At 28.3% G+C, this 19,930-nt stretch overlaps 1 protein-coding gene across 2 annotated transcripts; it reads left to right on the top strand.

The window, feature by feature from the left end:
• The first annotated feature begins 763 nt into the window (after nucleotides 1-763).
• On the top strand, nucleotides 764-16,299 carry LOC132935380 (peroxidase-like). Of its 2 annotated transcripts, XM_061001917.1 has the most exons (11): nucleotides 764-1,346; nucleotides 2,559-2,666; nucleotides 2,744-3,005; nucleotides 3,085-3,311; nucleotides 3,383-3,547; nucleotides 3,623-3,819; nucleotides 4,090-4,652; nucleotides 14,642-14,795; nucleotides 14,917-15,093; nucleotides 15,168-15,357; nucleotides 15,424-16,299. In XM_061001917.1, the coding sequence occupies exons 2-11, from the start codon at nucleotides 2,576-2,578 to the stop codon at nucleotides 15,612-15,614; spliced, it is 2,217 nt and encodes a 738-aa protein (XP_060857900.1). In that variant the 5' UTR covers nucleotides 764-1,346; nucleotides 2,559-2,575; the 3' UTR covers nucleotides 15,615-16,299. The 2 variants fall into 2 exon arrangements, with proteins under 2 accessions (XP_060857900.1, XP_060857899.1); XM_061001916.1 differs by having other exon boundaries at nucleotides 764-2,666.
• The last annotated feature ends 3,631 nt before the right edge of the window (nucleotides 16,300-19,930 follow it).

Genomic DNA, 19,930 nt, shown 5'->3' with positions numbered 1-19,930 from the left:
AATTACAAACTTGAAACTATACGTCATATAGAACCAAGCGAACATGATATTTTATGACATTTATAATTTTGTGTATATTTTTTTATATTGACAGGTATGTGAATGCTCAATAAGGAATATAATATTATAGGGTATAATATTATATTAGGTACTATAATTGCAATTAAAAAGCATACCTATATAGTTGCTGTAATAGTTGGTGGATATATATTTTGAACGTAAATATATATACACGTTATAATTAAAAGGTACTTATAATCGACTTAATTATGAGTCTATATTTAATATTTAATAAATTACACACGACACAAATACGTAGTACATATTAGATCCTTATTATGATGTACTAAATCGGAAATTGTATTATAATATGACTATACATTTTAAAATGTCTTAACATAAATTTGAATTAATATTATATTACATTTTTATATCAATGACAAATAATTATATATAAGAATATGTCCAATGTTCTGTTGAATAATCTGTGTTAGACCTATGTTTATAATTATGACAATGTGGTATCACCCGTATTAGACAATACGCGGTAAACCAACTATACGCCTTACCTTCGTATTCTCTAGTTAATGACTAGGGCAGTGAAGTCGTTGCATTTGCATGTTTTTTTTAAATGGTTATATTTATTGCTGAGTAAGCTTAAAATATGTTTCATTAAACTCTTAATTTAAACCTACAAAATTTTAAAATTTTTTAATATTTTATTATAAATTATATATTATAATTGGGTTATATTTCCGTTTCTTATAAGATTTAATATTAAGTCTCATAAATTTGAACGTGGAAATCGGCTCCAAATAATTGATAGGCTAACGTTTTTATTATTCGGTTTATAATAATTAAATGCTCCTGCTCGAACACCATAAATTATATAATACACACACAGCACTACCGTTAAACCGGTTTGTGAATTCCTGATTTCCGATAATAATACAAAACTCGGCGTCTCAGTGTCGCATTCCCCTCGACTAAAATTATAGAGAAAAAACTGGTCACCGCTACTCATGACTCCATGGTTGGGAGGGGGTGCGGGTGGACCCAATACGATCGTCGTTCGCCCGATATCTCAATGGCCGACAGTTGAAACTAACCACAAACATCGGTGCATCGACGACGATTCCACGTGACACCGACTCCACTCGCCAAGACAACAGGCAGACTTCCAGTTATTAAAAGAATAAACTCATCGTTAAACGTAATTGGTTAAATAATTGTAATATTCGGATGAGTATTTTCAGTGTTTAACGACACAATTAAAACAAAGTAAATGACACGATAACAGTCAAAAGATAAGAATCTGTACATTAAACAATATAATTCAAGTTATGGTGAGTACCTACCAAACATTTATTTAAAGGTAAATAAGAAGGTTCTCCCTTATAAATTATAACAACATTCATCGTTAAAATTTAAAAATAATAACTGCATTGATATTATATTACCATCCATATTTATTTTTTTTTGATACTATAGCGTTCCTTGCTTAATAAAATTGTTTATTTTCAAATATATTTTTTTTAAATGTTCAACTCGTTGATCAAGTGTTAAAATTTAAATCGATTGAATAATTAAGTGTCCAGAAAATATACGATCACCTATACAATTTTTTTCAAATCCTAAATTCGATTTATCATAATTATTGTAAGTCTAGCTTAATTGCTTATAATGTGAAGGATCTATAGATAAGGATCATATAAATTTGTGAGTATCATGTGTGGCTGCGTTATCAATAATGTAATGTTTAGTTTTTAATAAGTTAATCATAATAATAGTAGGTACTATATTATAGGTACTATATCATTACAGAGTATACGTTTTATAATAACATACAATATATGTAATGTATAGTGTAGCCGGTAGTCGTTAATTTATATTACTTTGTTCAATTCGTTATATAATATTCAGTGTATGGTGTTCAAAATTTATCTTGACTTTTCTTTTGCCCGGAATAAAAATTGTGTTTCGAAGCAGTATATTATCAGGTAGGCAATCTTTCTGTGGTAGACCCCGTGCTCATTTAACTCAAAAGTATCAAATAATACTAAATTTTATATAATACGGTGGATTAATATAATCAATTATTACATAACCCTAATCTAACCTGACCGTACCTACTAAAATCCGATGAATAAAAAAAACCAAATTTAACCCTTTTTAAACTAGTCTATATCCTTCCCAGAGGTCTAATTTGCACACAAACATTAATTTATATATAAATATATATATTATATTACCGTAAATGCCCGATCACTGGATAAACCTTTTTGTGCTCAGTAAATGCTGAAGTTCTTAATTTTATTCGGGCTATTACTAAACACGTTGTGTACATCCTAGGATATACGAATTGACTTAGTATTAGCTGATCAATACACGACACATAACATTTAAGCGATAAGCTACGTAAAAATTATAATTATATATACTTTTACAGAAAAAATTATTTTTGAGTGAATTCTATATAACAGCTCTTTAAATAGGTAAATTATATAAAGTAAAAGTTATAATTGATAATAAAATATTTTTTTTTTAAATTATTACAGTTCATATAATTAGCAGAATGAGCTCCTCGATATCTATACATCTGTGGATTTGTATTTTGGTATTCTTACCATCATGTTACAGAGGTCGAGCTGAGTTCTACTTTAAAGGTATAAACCATAACTATACCTTCAGTTTTGATTATTTTTCATACGAAAGGATATCAATGATTAAATGTTCTGTATAGATGATGGTTTGATGATAAAAAGAACTGACTGGTACAAACATCTCAAAACCAAAGAATTAGATGATCATATTAAAACATTTGTCAGCAAAATTGAGAGACGTGAGGAGAATAAATTATGGTTTGGGTTAAATATGGATATTGGAAGCCCGGAGCATGGACTTTTGATCGATTCTCAGCTTTCCGAAGAACTGTATTCATTATATAGGCATGCTGAAATTGTTTCTGAAGCTTCCTCCTTTATACGCCATAGAGAATGTCAAGAGTATATACAATATAAATCTCATTAAAAAATATATTATTAATATGCATAAATTTAACGACCATTTAAATTAACTTGATAGTGGTGGAGGACAATGTGCCATAGACTTATCGAAAGTGAAACTAGACAAGACATCTTTGGGTAATATTTGTTTGTCCATGTTTTACAACAAAACAGCATGCATCGGGATGAACTTGAAGTATCGTAGTCCTGACGGTTCTTGTAACAACTTGAAACGTTACTACTCGGGAAAAGCAACCACGGCTTATAAACGTTTGCTGTTTAATAACTATATTAACAGTTTTGATAGTAATAATTATAACATTATAATTTACCTTTGTGCGTATCTAACGATGTGTTTTCATTTACTATCCATACAGGAGTTAGGGAAGATTCTTTTTCGTCTTACAGACCCAGTCCTAGAACGCTGAGCGTTGAATTTGTCAAAGACGAGCACTCACCAGATGACTTCAAAACGATGGCAATGGCGTACTGGACGATTTTTGTAGGCCATGATCTATCTCACACGGCAATGTCTATAATGCGTAGGATTAACACATAACCATATATTATATTGATTGATCGTAATTAATGCATGCAAATTAATGTTAAATCCTTAGTGACTAGTAATAAATCCGTGAGCTGTTGTGGAGAAAGACGGTTCCAGCTCATGCCTCGAAGCATATACCACGAGTTGTGCTTGCAAGTTGTGATACCGGATGGAGATCCATTTTTTCGTGTCCCTCATCGTTGTATGCACTACGCGCGTTCGGTGCCAGCTGTGCGTTCCGATTGTACTTTTGGAGTCAGGGAACAAGTAAGAGCCATATAAGATATATACGTATATTTATGTTGGTTATAATACTCAAAATTACGTAAATACTTACCAACTTGGTAAATTTATATACTGTCATTATAATTATAATTAAAATTTTAAAAGGGAATCTATCTACAAAATAAGAAACGGTGTTTGTTTGCAGTGGTGCACATTTTTGATACCCCTATTTAGTGTTGAGAACTAACTTTTCAAATTCCCCTATAATCATAGATAATTTCAAATTGAACGTAACATGGTTATTTTTCGCAGATGAACCAAGCTACTCATTATTTAGATGGGTCGATGATATACGGTTCGTCGGCGAAACGGACGTGGTCGTTGAGGACCAACTTGGACGGCCAACTATTGACAAGCATAGGCTGCGATAACAAGAACCATGGCGACCAGCTACAGCCGCAGTATATGCCGCTGGAAGACACCGAATCAATCGCCTGTCAGTATGGCAGCGGCACGTGTTATAGAGCTGGTGACATCCGGGCAAATGCGCTTCCCCAACTGACGGTCATGCACACATTGTGGATGAGGGAACACAACCGGTTGGCCAAACTACTGTCCCACGTCAACCCGCACTGGGACGACGAACGTATTTTTCAGGAGGCCAGGAAAATCGTTACGGCATCCATTCAGCACATAACTTACGCTGAGTGGCTGCCAGCGCTGCTAGGGGAAAACTACACCAGGCGGAACGGGCTTGAGCTGCCGACAAAAGGCTACAGTAACGCGTACAACGAGACCACCGACCCGAGCGTCAGCAACAGCTTTGCGACCGCAATATTACCATTCGCCAATTCCATGTTAAGCGACACCATCAGGTTCGTGCAAACCTGGTATAAATATATTATTATTATTATCGTGTATATGTAGGTTTTTTCGGGTTGAGGATTTGATATACATAAACTATGAACAATTCTAGTAATTTAAAAACATTTAAAATCAGTGTGCAAATGGAAGAACAGGGAGGGGGTCACTGAAAATTACCAGAAACCATAGATTAAATACAGCAGATAAAAATACTTATAATTGAAACTGTCCGTAAAAAGATCAAAATGTGTCAAAATATTTATAAAATAAACATTATAATATAGTGAACATTTCAATTATCTAGAGTTTTTTAATTACAGCGAAATAAGAAAATCGCTATCTTAGAACTCAAGTAAATATCCAATCTTTTAAAAATTTGAACTTCAAACGTTCATAAAAATTTAATTTAATTTTCAGGTAGACATTTTTTTGATAAAGGTAGAAAAATGTATTAGGAATTTTAGTTAAAATTTACAAATCTTAAATTTATGGAGAAAAATGTTTATGTTTCTTATGCAAAATAAATTGCACATTTCGTAGTTTCTTATGTATTTTGTAAAATTCAAACTTTAAATACTAATAAAAAAAATTGGGACAGTTTTTTAAATACTTTTCAACTGTTATGTATATATTAAGAGCTACCTATGTATTAAATTTTCAAAATGTTTGACCCAACGGATAAAATTCTATTGACATTCCTAGAAAAAAAGACTAATGAAATTGCAAACTGTGAATGTATACAGTTCAAAACACATCAATATATTTTGAAAATGTTATAGTTTCTAGAAAATGCTACCATTTTTGTTTTAAATTTCCCTGCGATTTTGAAAACTATAGAGAATTTAAAATTTTGACCTCAGGAATGCACCAACTAGATTTACTTTTCCTTCGAACAATATACTTTATGTTATACTTAACAATATACTGAGATGTTTAAGAAAATCAAAGCAGTGGTACTGCCCCAGGCGGTGATGACAGACACAAAAATAAATTAATATTTAAAAAAAAAAAACATCATTGTAAAGTCATTACATTCCTTTCAGAATCTAAAATATATTGTACATTTAATAATAATATGTAATAACTTTTCTTTTTTTATAAATAATAATTTTTATTTATTAATAGTTTTTCCTTGTGATTGTGAATCTCAACACTCAACATTAATTTTAATCATTTGACTTGTATGATTGTATTGAAAAATTGATTATAAGGACTGGGTAGGTGTAGTGACCATAGGCGTAACCAACCCTTTACTTTAGGGGGGGCTGGAGTCCTAAAAAAATTTAATAGAAATATGAGGTAGGTACCTATGGAAGCATAATCGCCCCCACACAAATTTAACTTTATTATACATTGACACACTTGCAATCTACTGTACAGCAGAGCGACATCCACTTACCTGCTTTTTAAACTTGAATTGTTACTTTATTTTTATATAATAATTAATAACAGTAAATAAAATAAACACAATAGTCTATATTATGTAATATGAAATATAATAAAATAGTTATGAAGATTACAAATCTATATGCCTATTCTTCAAAGCAAAGGTATTTAAAATGTTTTCTGACTCGATAACATTTGAAATATCTCTTTCAATATGTAAAAAGCTCAGTGTGTCAAAATATTTATACAGGGTGCGTCTTATGTCATTGTACGCGGGGTTTTTTTAACGATTATGGATCGATGACATAGGGTTTCGTTAAAACGAAAAAAGACGTGTTTATTTATTTTTAACAGGCAATTTTTTTATAATAATTTCAAAATTGTTAAACACGCAGGTATACCAATAGCAAAATCAATTAAATTTTTTCAAATGACAACTAGTATATTTTTTAATGGATTATGGTAAAGCTTTTTTTTTCTGGAAATGTTGACGGTCAAATCAGCAAGTTTGGTTCTCTAGTAGACATTCTTTTCGATAAAGGTAGAAAAACTTATGAGGAATCTTGAATAAAATTTACAAATATTAAATTTAAAGAGAAAAATGTTTATGTATTTCTTATTCAAAATAAATTGCACATTTTGTAGATTTTTACGTATTTTGTCAAAATTTGAACTTTAAATAATTATGAAAATAAATCTTGACAATTTTTTTAGTACTTTTCAACTGTCATATATATATTAAGAACCTTGTTATAAATTTTCAAGCTTTTTGACCCTACAGATAAAATTTTATTGACATTCATAGAAAAAAAAATATCAGTTGTTGTTGCTGTTGTTAGTTATATTATTAAATTTATAATCATTATTAATGGCAATAGTATTCTATATAGTAATTATGTTTTTATTTTTTTTTCTGTGTGTCTGTCATCGCCTTTTGAGGCAGTAAATATGATTTGATTTTCGACTTCAGTTTCTTGTTCGATGGGAAAGGGAATTTAGTAGGAGTTGGGAATTATCTAGATCATATTATTTGATATAAATTATCTTTTTCAATGTATCTAGGTAATTATATTACGATTTATCTAATGTTTAGCTTAGATAAAAAATGGGCTTATCTAGATAAATATTATAGTGCCCCTACAAAAATATAAAACCAATGTTATTAAAATTCTAATATTATATAAATTATTTATAAAATTAGAAGAATATATTTCTTGTTATTATTGCCGACGACGGTATTACGATCAAGGCTGGTCATTTACGATTTAAAAAGTTAAAGTTAAGTTAAAAAGTTAATTTAATTTTAACTTTTTAACTTAACTAGTTACTTTTGACTTTTCATTAACTTAACTGTTAACTTACTAAATTTCTGTCTTAATTAACGTGAAATTAACGAGTTAGTTTTTCATTTTAAGGAGTAAGTTAAGTTAATTATTTTGTTTTTAATTTTATAATATTTCACTATTTCAGACTATTTCGTTTTCATGTCAAAAAATATGTATCGTAAATTGTTTATAGTTAAAAATATATATATCATTCGAATCTAACTTATATAGACATACTGTATGAAGTATAAACACTATATCCTATAATTTAGTTTTGGGTTGGAAAAAAATTAAGTACACAAGCGTTGTATAAACAAATAAAATTTTTTTTAACTTAATAAAAATTTAACAAAAAGTGTGTATTAACTTTTAACTTAACTGAATTAACCTATAGTCAAATTAATTTTTAATTTTTAAGTTTTTGTTATTGATGCATATTAACTTCACTTAACTGAGTTAAATAAAAAATCATTAACTTGCCCAGCCTTGATTACGATAATACGAGAACCTGTGTGTGGGCATCATGCACTATCCATCGTTCTCTAGTCTCTACTAGCCATAATGAGCATATTAAAATTAATTAGGTTTAGGTTTATTTCCCCGTCCATTTTAAAAATAAATAAAAAAAACAATAAAAATAAACGTAAAAATATTATGTTTATCTAGATAAATGTATTGTTGTATTTATCTTTATCTAGATAAATTACATTTGTGTCATTTTTATCAAGATAATATTTTGTTACACATCTTATCTTATCTAGATAATTTTTTAGTAATCTATTCCCAACACTGGTAGTTACGTATCAAAATTGTGCTCCGGGTTACTTCACCCAAAACACACATATAAACTCTCGTTCCTACTTTAATAACACATTTGTATAATACAATTGTTAATAAAATCAGAAATTAATTTAATTATTTTACTTGTAAAAAGTCAATGATTTTTTGACTCGGAGATGCTTTACATATTCAAATGAAATACACCCATAAGTGGATCTGCCCCAGCTAGATGATTAAGGTCGCACGGCAGTAAATAAATTAGACACCCACAATTCTAAATACACACGTAATATTGTTGGGCCCCAGCAAACCCAGATTATGGTCCCGGGGCCCATATTTATCCTCAAAATATATTCTTTTAACGCGTCCAATACAGTATAGGTAGATAAATTATTATTAATAATTATAAAATAATATGTTTATATCACGAAAAAATACTATTTATAATGAACTATGTTTGCCAACAATTTTGTTTGGTTTTTTTTTTTTTTTTTTGAGCATTTTAGATTACCGATTAGAGATTATAAGAAATAAATATTTAGCCCTTGTAAATTAAGTATTTCAGTTAAAAGTATAAATTCATATTATACTAAAATTTAGAGGACCATAGTAGTTAATAACGTAATGAACCGAAATTGATAATTTTACTGTCAAAATGTTCAGGAAAAAGCTTTATCAGAAACCATCAAAAACATGGTGGTTACCATTTGAAAAATAAAGTCGATTTTTATTATTAGTACAACTGCGTGTTTAAAAATTTTGAAAATGTTATAAAAAAATTGCCTGTTAAAATAGAGAAACACAATGTGAAAAATATATCGTCTTTTTTGTTTTAACAAAATCCATATCATCAATCCATAATAAATTGTTAAAAAAAAAACCGCGTTCAATGACATAAGATACATCCTGTATATTTTTTGTGTAGTAAAACATTATACAATAATATAATAAAGTCGTTAATATGTAATGATACATTTATTTTGATGTTAAAGTTTAAAGGGGGCCCACTAAGTGAATGGTGTCCCGGGGCCCAATTGATCCTTAATCCGGGCTTAGGCCCAACTTCCCAACTGCTTAAAAATCGAAGACGGTCAGTTAGCCTATGATATAACACGGAAAAAAAAATTTGGTTATACTAAAATAGTTGGATAATTTTAAGTTGGCGTAACATTTAATTTAATTGTATCAAACAATGTGTTTAGTTGAGAGTACTAAAATGTATTAGTTAAAAAGTTATAATTGCACCAACATATTTTATAGTTATTTCAACTATATAAAATAGTAACTCAAATTTAATCATATAAGATGGTTGATGTACAAATATTGAATAGTTACTATAATTTATTAGTGTTAAAATAATTGCCAACCATACAGTTTAGTACAAGTATAGTACAACTGACTACCAAAGGCAGTACTTTTGTGATGTTGGGATCGATGACCCCCCTCTCAATATTTTGCTCAGATTACGTACAATTAGAAATTTAACATCAGTTTTTTTTTTCAATAATATTTTAAATCCCCCCGTCCGCGCAGAAAGTTATGTTTTGAATACGCTGTTGTCATTATACCTATATATATTATTCAAATGCATTCACAGGGACTAAAACTAAGGGAAATCGCCTACCCAACGCGACCAAATAAAATAAAACTCAATCTAAAACGTTAAAAAAAATTAATAACTCGCAAAAAAACTTTAAAACAATTACAATTCTTTGACAATATTTATGGTTTAAGAAGTATTGGCCTAGTGGACCAGTGGTGGATCTAGGGGGAAGGGGCATTTGCCCCCCTCCCGCCAACCGTCATAGTTCCCCTATGTCTTACACTGTGTTTAGCCAATTTTGTACTTTTTGAACTTTTTCCCCCCATGCCCACCTCCACCCATTATTAAACCCTGGATCCGCCACTGTGGTGGAATCCAGAATATTAGTTTTGACATATCGGACAATACATAATAATTAGATATTAAAACGACGTAATAATATAAGAGAAAAAAAGAGTAATAAAGGATAAATCGATTAATATTACTTAACGGGTTAATGGTTTTCAATAATATAATATTATACTAATACTACATCTTTATTTGTTTAAATTATGAAACGCTGCCGGTCGTCCAAACTCGTATATAACATCGCACCAATAATAAACGTAATAAAATAAACGGGTAGCACGCACACGATCGCAGTGCGCGTCGCTTAAACATGCGTAATACGAATATTGTTCGGACGACGCTTCCGGTCGGCCAAACACTACTCGTGTGTACATGCGTACATGTATATGCTCCTGGTATCTGAGAGTAAAAACCCAGCTCGCACACGACCATTATTGTAATAGACAAATGTAAAGTAGGTAGTTTATAACTATTTTACTATTTAAAAAATTGCAATATTTTTTAAAAATGTAAAATTAAGAATATTATACAATTAATTTTCTTCATTTAATTAATTTTAGTTGGGGGTGCGATCGTCCTGTCGTCCAAACCACGAGCAGCCACTGCGAAACACGATAGACTGTACCAATTTTTCGTTTACCCTTTGCCCAAGGGGTGTAATTTCAATTTTTTTAAAGTTATATGCTAAAAACTATAGGAAGGATAAAAAAAATGTCTTCTGGCCAATATATATTTTACTGTAGTAAAATTACAAGAACAAATGTTATTAGAACCTTTAAACTTTCCATGTAATAATCTAGTATATTATGAATATTGTATATTATCTAATAATTCTAACTACTTAGGTAGTATTCATTAATTTAAACTTAAATATAAATAATAGACAGTAATATTACTAATTTGTGCCTATAAACATTAAAATTTTTTTTTCAAAATAACGGTCCTCACTGAGAGAAGTTGTGTACTTATATAAATTTATAAAACAAAACTTTGAAATCTTTAATCTCACATAAAATATTTTTTATAAGCCAAACATTTTTATACTTCATTTAAATCGTGTAACGATCCCAATAATACACATGATATATTATTGTGATCGTTTCGCCTTCGGCTACATTTGGCAATATAAAAACTAGATACACAATAACACATAGAAAGTCGGCCAAATAAATCAAAGTCGTATATCCTTTAGAAAACCTATGGGAATATAATGAGAGGGCAATGCGATATTGAAACCGCATTTCAATATATCCTACAACTTCAATTAAATCATAAATGTATGAATATAATATTTAGATATTGTATGTGACATATGTATATATATATATAATGCATAGTATCTGATTAGTGACGGATGGCGTATAACATATATTGCAAGCACGATAACAGGACACGATCCTTGGAATGACCAGGCGTAGGAATGAATTGATAATTAATTAAACAACGTCCTGTGAAATCCACAGATATGTCGATTGACTAGGGGGAAGTGGGAGAGCAGGAGGCCCTATAAAACCAGACCCGAAACGGCCTGTAGATTAGACGTGTGACACCACAGTACAGACGAGCACCTTCACGAAAGACAACTTGACAACTTTGTCGAATTAGACTTAGAATATTTTATGCAGAAGAATTCAATACACAACTTAAACTTTCAACCAGTCTAATTATTTCATCAACTCTACCTAAGAAATCCTCTACCAACAGTCTTGCTACCTGCAAGGCTGCAAATTATAAACTAAGCAGTTATCCCAATTGCTAGTTTATAACAATAGTTTAATAATACATTAATTAATAATTATAATATCGCATAACCATATTTGACGATACTTAAGGGGTCTTTACAGCGACATTTGTTGTCTCTGTCTTATAACAACTTATGTTACGCGACAGTTATTTGTATTTTAAAATTGTAAACTGTTTGAACATCTTAAAATATTCATAACTCGCTTTAAAATTAAAATATAATGAAAAACCTATATCATTATCTAGATCATAACTTTAAATTTCATAAGATCTTATTTCTAAACTAACGGAGATAAACGTGTTCCACTGAGCGTAAAATTTGGTATGTTACGCACTTGTAAGACGGAAACAACAAATGTCACTGTAACGGCCCATTAAGACCAATTTAAAAAAAAAAATTTTTTTGTCTGGCGCTGAAAAATTATTCAGGCCAAAATACAATCTAGATACATTTTAGGTATGCATACTCTGCAACACCTCAAATGACGTATCTGCTTTGGCCCTAATACCGATTTTTATGTTTTACATAAACTAGGTACACCGTATCAATATGTAACTATAAATCACTCATCTATTTTTTTTGTTGGATTTTAGATTTCGAGGATGATAATTATATATATAATTATATTTTACAATAACAAATATACCTACCTTCTACCTATTATATAAATTTTCAATATATTTTATTTTATTTTACACGGTTAAAATCAAAATAGAAAGTATATAAACTAAAAAGAATAAGTATTTGATAATCCTATTTTAATTTAAATACAGATACTTTAAGAAAGTATTTAAAATAATTGATCCAAGTTCTTTTTTTGAAAGTATTGAAAATATGTATTTTAGTACTTACTTATAGGTACATAATAAGTATAGTATATACTATATAGTATCCATAATAATTGCATCGTTGTTATTGGACATTTGGACCAATTATTTACACTGAAACGTTACTATCGTGTTGTATACTATTGTTATCATACAGTATATTTAATGATTCGTTAATGGTTGGTTTCATATTATTATAATATAGGTCATACACTCGTTATCAAATAGTATTGTTATGGACTATAGTTGTTACGCATAGTGTTATAATGCAGTAAAACACAAACGCCAAATTATATTATGTGTCAATTAATATTTAAAAAATAAGATACTTAATGTTTTTGACTATTTGAGTATCTTATAATATAAGGTGGTATAGGTCAGTGGCATAATTATAAATTGTTAATGAGAGTTGGGGAGGGGTCACATAATTTTCGCAACACAAGGCTACATTTATAATATGATCCAGTAAAAATATTTAATATCATTTATAGTGAATTCACTAAGTACATAATCGCTATCAACTAGTATATTTTGATTTGTTCAACAAATATTTAACTAAGCTATTTACGGTTATTTTTAATTGATTGATGTAAATAAATAAATAACTGTTATAATATTATGATTGGCCCCATGTAATAATTCCATAATATTTAGGATTGATTGTGCAAGTGATTGATACATAATATATTATACTAAACGTTTTATTTTAAAATTATATACGTGTCTAACTTCGTTAAAGATGTAAACAATCTTTGGATTGTGATTGTTAATGTTTTAATGTAGTGATTACATTTAAATTTTATTATCCTTCTATGATTTTTCTTCATAACGTTTTTGTTTGATATTATTTTTTATTTTTTTTACCAACCATCACAAATATTTTTTCTATTTGTAATCGCAATACCATTTTTATCAATTAATTTATTAATTATGAATGCTTTATTCATTTTTTACATATTAGGTATAATTTTATTATTCGACGTACATAATCGTATATAATCGTATATAATCGCGGAATCGATTTCGCGGGGATTCACGGGCAACGCACGTAACAATGTCACATAATAGGTACGAGGCACTAAACAATAAAATAAGAGACAAGCATCTAAATATTATAATGTTTTTATTTTAATTATTTAATTTACTATATGTGTAGACTGTAGGTGGTGTTGTTAAAATGTATATGAATGTTAATGTTATTCCAAAAATAATTTCCATTTTAATTATATTGATACCTACAAGTTATAGTACTATTATAATTTTCCATTTTGGATACCTGATTTAAATATCTATATTTTTTTTAAATATTTTTTTCCGACGAGTAAATTTTAAGTTTAAACATTCTAAGTAATTGTCTAATGGCAACAAGATCTTTATTATAATATACTAAATCGGAAATTGTATTATAATATGACTATACATTTTAAAATGTCTTAACATAAATTTGAATTAATATTATATTACATTTTTATATCAATGACAAATAATTATATATAAGAATATGTCCAATGTTCTGTTGATTAATGTTTCTAAATAGAATCTTCACATATAGCCTACTTATAATTATTAATTTGTATGAACCTACGTTTTTGTTTAGTTTATATATGGAAGGTACTTAGACTGACTCTATCTAAAACAAATTAAATTAGCGTTGTTGAAGTATGATAGTATGTGCTTGTCGGTTCCTTATAAATTAGAATTACTCAAGATTCCTTATAACATGTACTATTTGGTTTAAATAATCGTATGGGCCACTGTTTTTTTTTTTAATGTAAGAAGGTAAAATTGGTGAAATAAAACTCAATCACAGTTTTAGATCAAAAACAAGTTTATTGGTAAGCGCGATTGGCGGTGTTATAATTTAGAAAAAATCAACTGTCAATTCAGCACAGATTGCTTCGTTGTCTAACCTATCTACATTTTAAAGTTGCTAAAATATATTTGCACCTATGCTACCTATATTATATTAAATAAAATTATATTGACGACATTCTACATTGTAGACTCAACAATATATGACAATATATGAACCTACGTTTTTGTTTAGTTTATATACGGAAGGCCGAATGATCAACGCAAGTCTTTCACTAAAGGAACATTACAACCGACCAACTGGTTTACTATTAAATTACATGGATCAGCTTGTCAGAGGGCTATCTACACAGAATACACAAAAAATTGATATGCTATTTACTAAAACGGTAGGTTTTTGAAATACAATCAATATAACGCAATGGCATTACATTAGATAATCCCTTTAACAGACTATATTATACGTTTAACTTTTATAATTTAACATTAGTGATTTGAATTTTTTTTCAGCTTACAAATTACTTATACAGTGTTTATCCAAACCACGCGTTTGGAATGGACATCGTCAGCTTGGATATACAACGAACCCGCGATCATGGTATACCAAGCTACACAGAATTTAGAAAATATTGTCGACTAAAAGCTATCAGAAGTATACAAGATTTATCCAAGATCATGGTTGAAGGCGTAAGTTTAAAAATATATTAAATATTAAATAATGATATAGTACTTAATTTATTCCTGTATATTATAATATTTAGTCAACTGATAGACTATTGAAGCAATACAACCATTGGAGAGATATAGAGCTTTTGGTAGGTGCATTGTTTGAGAAACACGAAGAAGACTCAATGGTTGGCCCAACGATGAGATGTATCATTAGAGAACAGTTTATAAGAACTAGAATGGCAGATAGATATTTTTACGATTTACCAAATATATTCAATGAACGTTAGTATATCTGAAATATTTTTAATGAATGATCCTGATTTTAACTATTTTTTTATAATATTTAAGATCAACTGACAGAAATCAGAAAAGTGACGCTTGCCAGAATCTTTTGTGATAACAGCAATAATGTCTCAATGATGCAGAAAAAAGTATTTTTGATACCTGCAATGGCTGATTTGCAACTCTGTAATTCCCAATCAATTCCAAAAATCAACATCAATCACTGGTCAGAGATGGTCGATACATTTAAAAAATAACTTTAAATTTAATAATCAATAATCAGTGGAAGTACCTTCTCTGGATGGTTTGTTCCCTCAAGTAACTCAAGCCATTGCATTTAATTTTATTTAAAAAACATACATTAGGCTTATTGTACTTTTTTTTAGTATAGATTGTATAAGTTCTAGATTAAAAAAAATAATCAATAATCAGCCTTTAATCTAACCTTATTTTAATTTTACCTATATAATTTATCTTGTCTTTAATAAATATTTTTAAATTAATTATGAGTCTAAAATTTGCTATGTTACGCACTTGTAAGACGGAGACAACAAATTTCACTGTAACAGCTATAAAAATATTTTTGTCTGTCGCAGAAAAATTATAGTCAGGCCAAAATACAATCAAGATAAATTTTAGGTATGTATACTCTGCAACACCTCAAATGACGGCTCTGCTTTTGCCCAAATACCGATTTTTATGATTTACAAAAACTACACCGTATTAATATGACAATATGAACTACCCACACAGCCTTTGTCAATCAAAAAATTGTATAAATATTAAATTTGATATGGATTTAGATATTTAAATTTAAAAGTTAATGAATTATTGATAAAATATTTTAATTTTTACGCTGTAACCAAAACATTGTATAGTTATGAATAAATATTGGCTCAACAATATTTAATTTTTAAAGATGATTAAAAATTGAATAAATCTTAAAACTCATAATTTATTATTCAATCTTTATTATTAATATTCTACCTTTATTTTCTATTCATTGAATAAAATATATATTATTTCCAATAGTAATTGGAAATTAAATATATCTTATAATGTAACATTAAATAATTTAACTATATTAATATTTATTTTTTGTTAATAGGTACTCATAATTTATTAAATATTTATAATTATTATTCTATTTTTATTTTTTATTCATCGAATAAAATATATATTATAATTTTATTTTAATCTTCATTATCATAATAATAAAAAATAATATAATATCAATTACAATATAAGATATTAATAATATGCTTAGCAGCTATAGTCGACAATAAAATAATATATATATTCATATTATAGTAAAACCAATAAACGCGTGCAATCACAGTTTACAACATAATATATATGTTATAGACTATAGTTATAAGTATATATTATATATTAGTGATACGAAAAATTAAAATTAAATTACAAACTTCAAACTATACATATAGAACCGAGCGAACATGGTATTTTATGATATTTGTAATTTTGTGTATATCTTTTTATATTGATATGTATGTGAATGCTCAATATGGCATATGCCATATAATATTATATGGTATAATAAAATATTAGGTACTAATAAATTGCAATTAAAAAGCATATATAGTTGCTGAAATAGTTGGTGGATATATATTTTGAACTTAAATTTATATACACGTTGTCATGTTATAATTGAAAGGTACTTATTAATCGACTTAATTATCATACACGCCCACTGTCAATATATGTATATTATATATTAACAAATATAGGTATGTCCGCCTCATAGAATGTGCAGACGTAGCAATTATGTATAGTGAATATAGAATTATTCATCTATCACTATTCATTATTAATATAATGCACTTAAAACTAATAGTGCCTAATAAGTTATTTTAATCAACTTATTCAATATGTCATAATGCACTGCATAGACGATAGACCTATAATAAACTAATGGACATCGCATAGAGGTTTTGCCCGTTACTGTGGGCCGAAACATAATTTATATAACCCAAAACATGCTTTTTATCTCTTATAAGTTCCATGCTCATATGTTATGTTGTCTGTATTAACCATGGCAGGGTGTTAGTTTACAGGTCTATGATTCACTGACAGTATACATTGTATAATCTGCTGATACGATTCAATAGTACTAATAACTATTATTTCGAAAAATGTCCTTAATATGGCTCAAGAACATGGTCTGTTGTCTGTCACTACAATAGTACCTACAATAATTTACAAAATTGCTACGGCCTAAAAGGATTGAAAAACTGTCATCATTTCGTACCAGCTATTAATATAAATATATAATAATAGCTACATACCCAGTGCTTATTATATTATAATTGTTACCGAGTAAAATCGCCGATAAAATTAATATTTTTATGACCGTTATCTGTGTGTAAAACCAATTTTTTTTATCAATTGAGTTCACGAAGACCGTGTGTGTGGCATGCTTTTAAGTTTTCCTGTTAAAAAAGTCAGATAATTCAACCAGAGTTTACACCTAATACGACATTCTATTAATCTTCAAATATTTTGGTAAGTGAAACAATGTAAATTAGTTACACATAATATTATATATGAATATAGCGGTACCAATAGGCACTAACACTAAACAATTTTATGAATCTTCTGTTTTTTTTTTAATTAAGCTTGACGTGTTATTGCCAATTTTGCTGCTGATACTGACGACTGTCTACTGTACGTATTATTAACTTATTGTCTTTATCACTATACTTTCAGTAATTCAAATATGTCAAACAATAAAAATATTAGTAGGTCTACTAAACGTAGGCGATTTTTGGAGGATCTGGAAATGGTAGATTATTTGTATGACAATGATAAAAATGTAGAATGTAAGAAATTTACATATAACACCGTTTAACGATATTATTTTGTTTTCATAATTTTATTATTCGATGTAGGTACCTATAATCGCGGAATCAATTTCGCGTGGATTCACGTAACATAATACGAGGCACTAAAAATAAAATAAGACATAAGCATCTAAATATTATAATGTTTTTCTTTTAATTATTTAATTTACTATATTGTACACTGTAGGTGGTGCATTCAAAATTAAACTGACATGAATGTTAATGTTATTTCGAAAATAATTTCCATTTTAATTTTAAATGTTAACCTTCATACATTCGCTTTCTGATTAATAAAACATATTTAATTTCTAGGTAATTTGTCTAGTATGATTCAAAACCATTTTTACATAGGTAGATAATTTTTTCCTAATTTTAATATGTCATGGTAAATATTCTCACATAAAATTTGAAACTCACTGTTTGTAAATTGCTATTGTTAATGTGTTATTACTTATTTTTTAGCTCCGATTTTAACTTCCTAATTTGGAAATGTAGAGCAAATTAAATGTCTGAATCAATAAATATTTATAACAAAATATTAAATTGTAATTAACAATCTATGACTGACGTAACATTTAAGTATTCTAAACCATCCACTAATAACCATAAAAAATACATTCTTAAAAACTTTAAATTAGGTACTTTAAATTACTCACAACTATACGTTAACTTTTCATTTAAAATCAAATATTGACAGACTATAACTATTGACCTAAAATTCCTAAAATTATCTATCATAATTTTAAATTTGTTTGTTCGTTGATTAATATTATACTCTGTTTATAATATAGGTTCAACAAGTAAGCCGGAACAAAATATGGATATAATATTAAAAATACAAATTTAGAGTTTCTTCTGATTTTAGTTTGAATCAAGGTAATCAAATGCATTATACTTTTTATATTATATATTATTATTGTTTAATTTGTATTTACATCAAGTATGATCTACTTTTGTATTATCATTACTCTTCTTTGAATTGATTAGTTTCTTCAATACGTCACTGCAGTTTTTTGCCGTTACATCCCAATTTTGTACTGAGGCTGTAGAATTGTATAATTGTAGAAATTCCAACACGATTCCGTTCGACCAGCCAAAACCATCTTGGATTTTATATTCTCCCGAACTTTTTCCTATTTCACCGCCTGCATCCACTCGGTACTGTCAAAACATTTGGCGAATTAGTATACACGATAACCAACGACAATATGATTTATTTAAATAGGTCTGCAGATATAGTAACAAGTATTAAAAAATGTAAAGTCTACCAGGGGCTAAAATACTATGTCCCCTGAATGATAAATCTGTGTCCCAAGTTGTATAACGTGTTTTTTTAGTTTTGTAGAAATAACAAACATTAATTATTTAATATTTTAATTTACTAATTACCTATTCTGTTAACTTAAGTTAACTACCTACTTATTTTATTTCTATACTATGGACAAGTTTGTTATAAAAAAAAGAAGAAATGATAATGGGGAATTCAAAGTATTCTAAACTGTGTCTATTGAAATACAATATTGTTTACAGTAATACCTACTGAAAAGTTAACTAGTAAGTGAATCGTAATTTATAGAATATTTTAATAATATTATATAATTAGGTATAGGTACTATAGCATATTATAAATATGTATTGTTGTTTATTTTAAGTCTAAAATATGTTAAAATATTAAAAAAATTAAAGTTTAAACTGATGATTCTAATCATAAA

The sequence above is a fragment of the Metopolophium dirhodum genome, chromosome 1 (genome assembly GCF_019925205.1).
Source record: "Metopolophium dirhodum isolate CAU chromosome 1, ASM1992520v1, whole genome shotgun sequence".
Taxonomy (NCBI): Eukaryota; Metazoa; Arthropoda; class Insecta; order Hemiptera; family Aphididae; genus Metopolophium; species Metopolophium dirhodum.
This window is presented reverse-complemented; position numbering and strand designations above follow the sequence as displayed.

Bases quoted from the DNA above. Each gene is read 5' to 3' on its own strand.
- LOC132935380 (XM_061001917.1), top strand. From the start codon at position 2,576: ATGAGCTCCTCGATATCTATACATCTGTGGATTTGTATTTTGGTATTC. The intron at 2,667-2,743 runs GTATAAACCATA...TGTTCTGTATAG, and splicing joins AGCTGAGTTCTACTTTAAAG to ATGATGGTTTGATGATAAAA. The intron at 15,358-15,423 runs GTTAGTATATCT...ATAATATTTAAG, and splicing joins ACCAAATATATTCAATGAAC to ATCAACTGACAGAAATCAGA.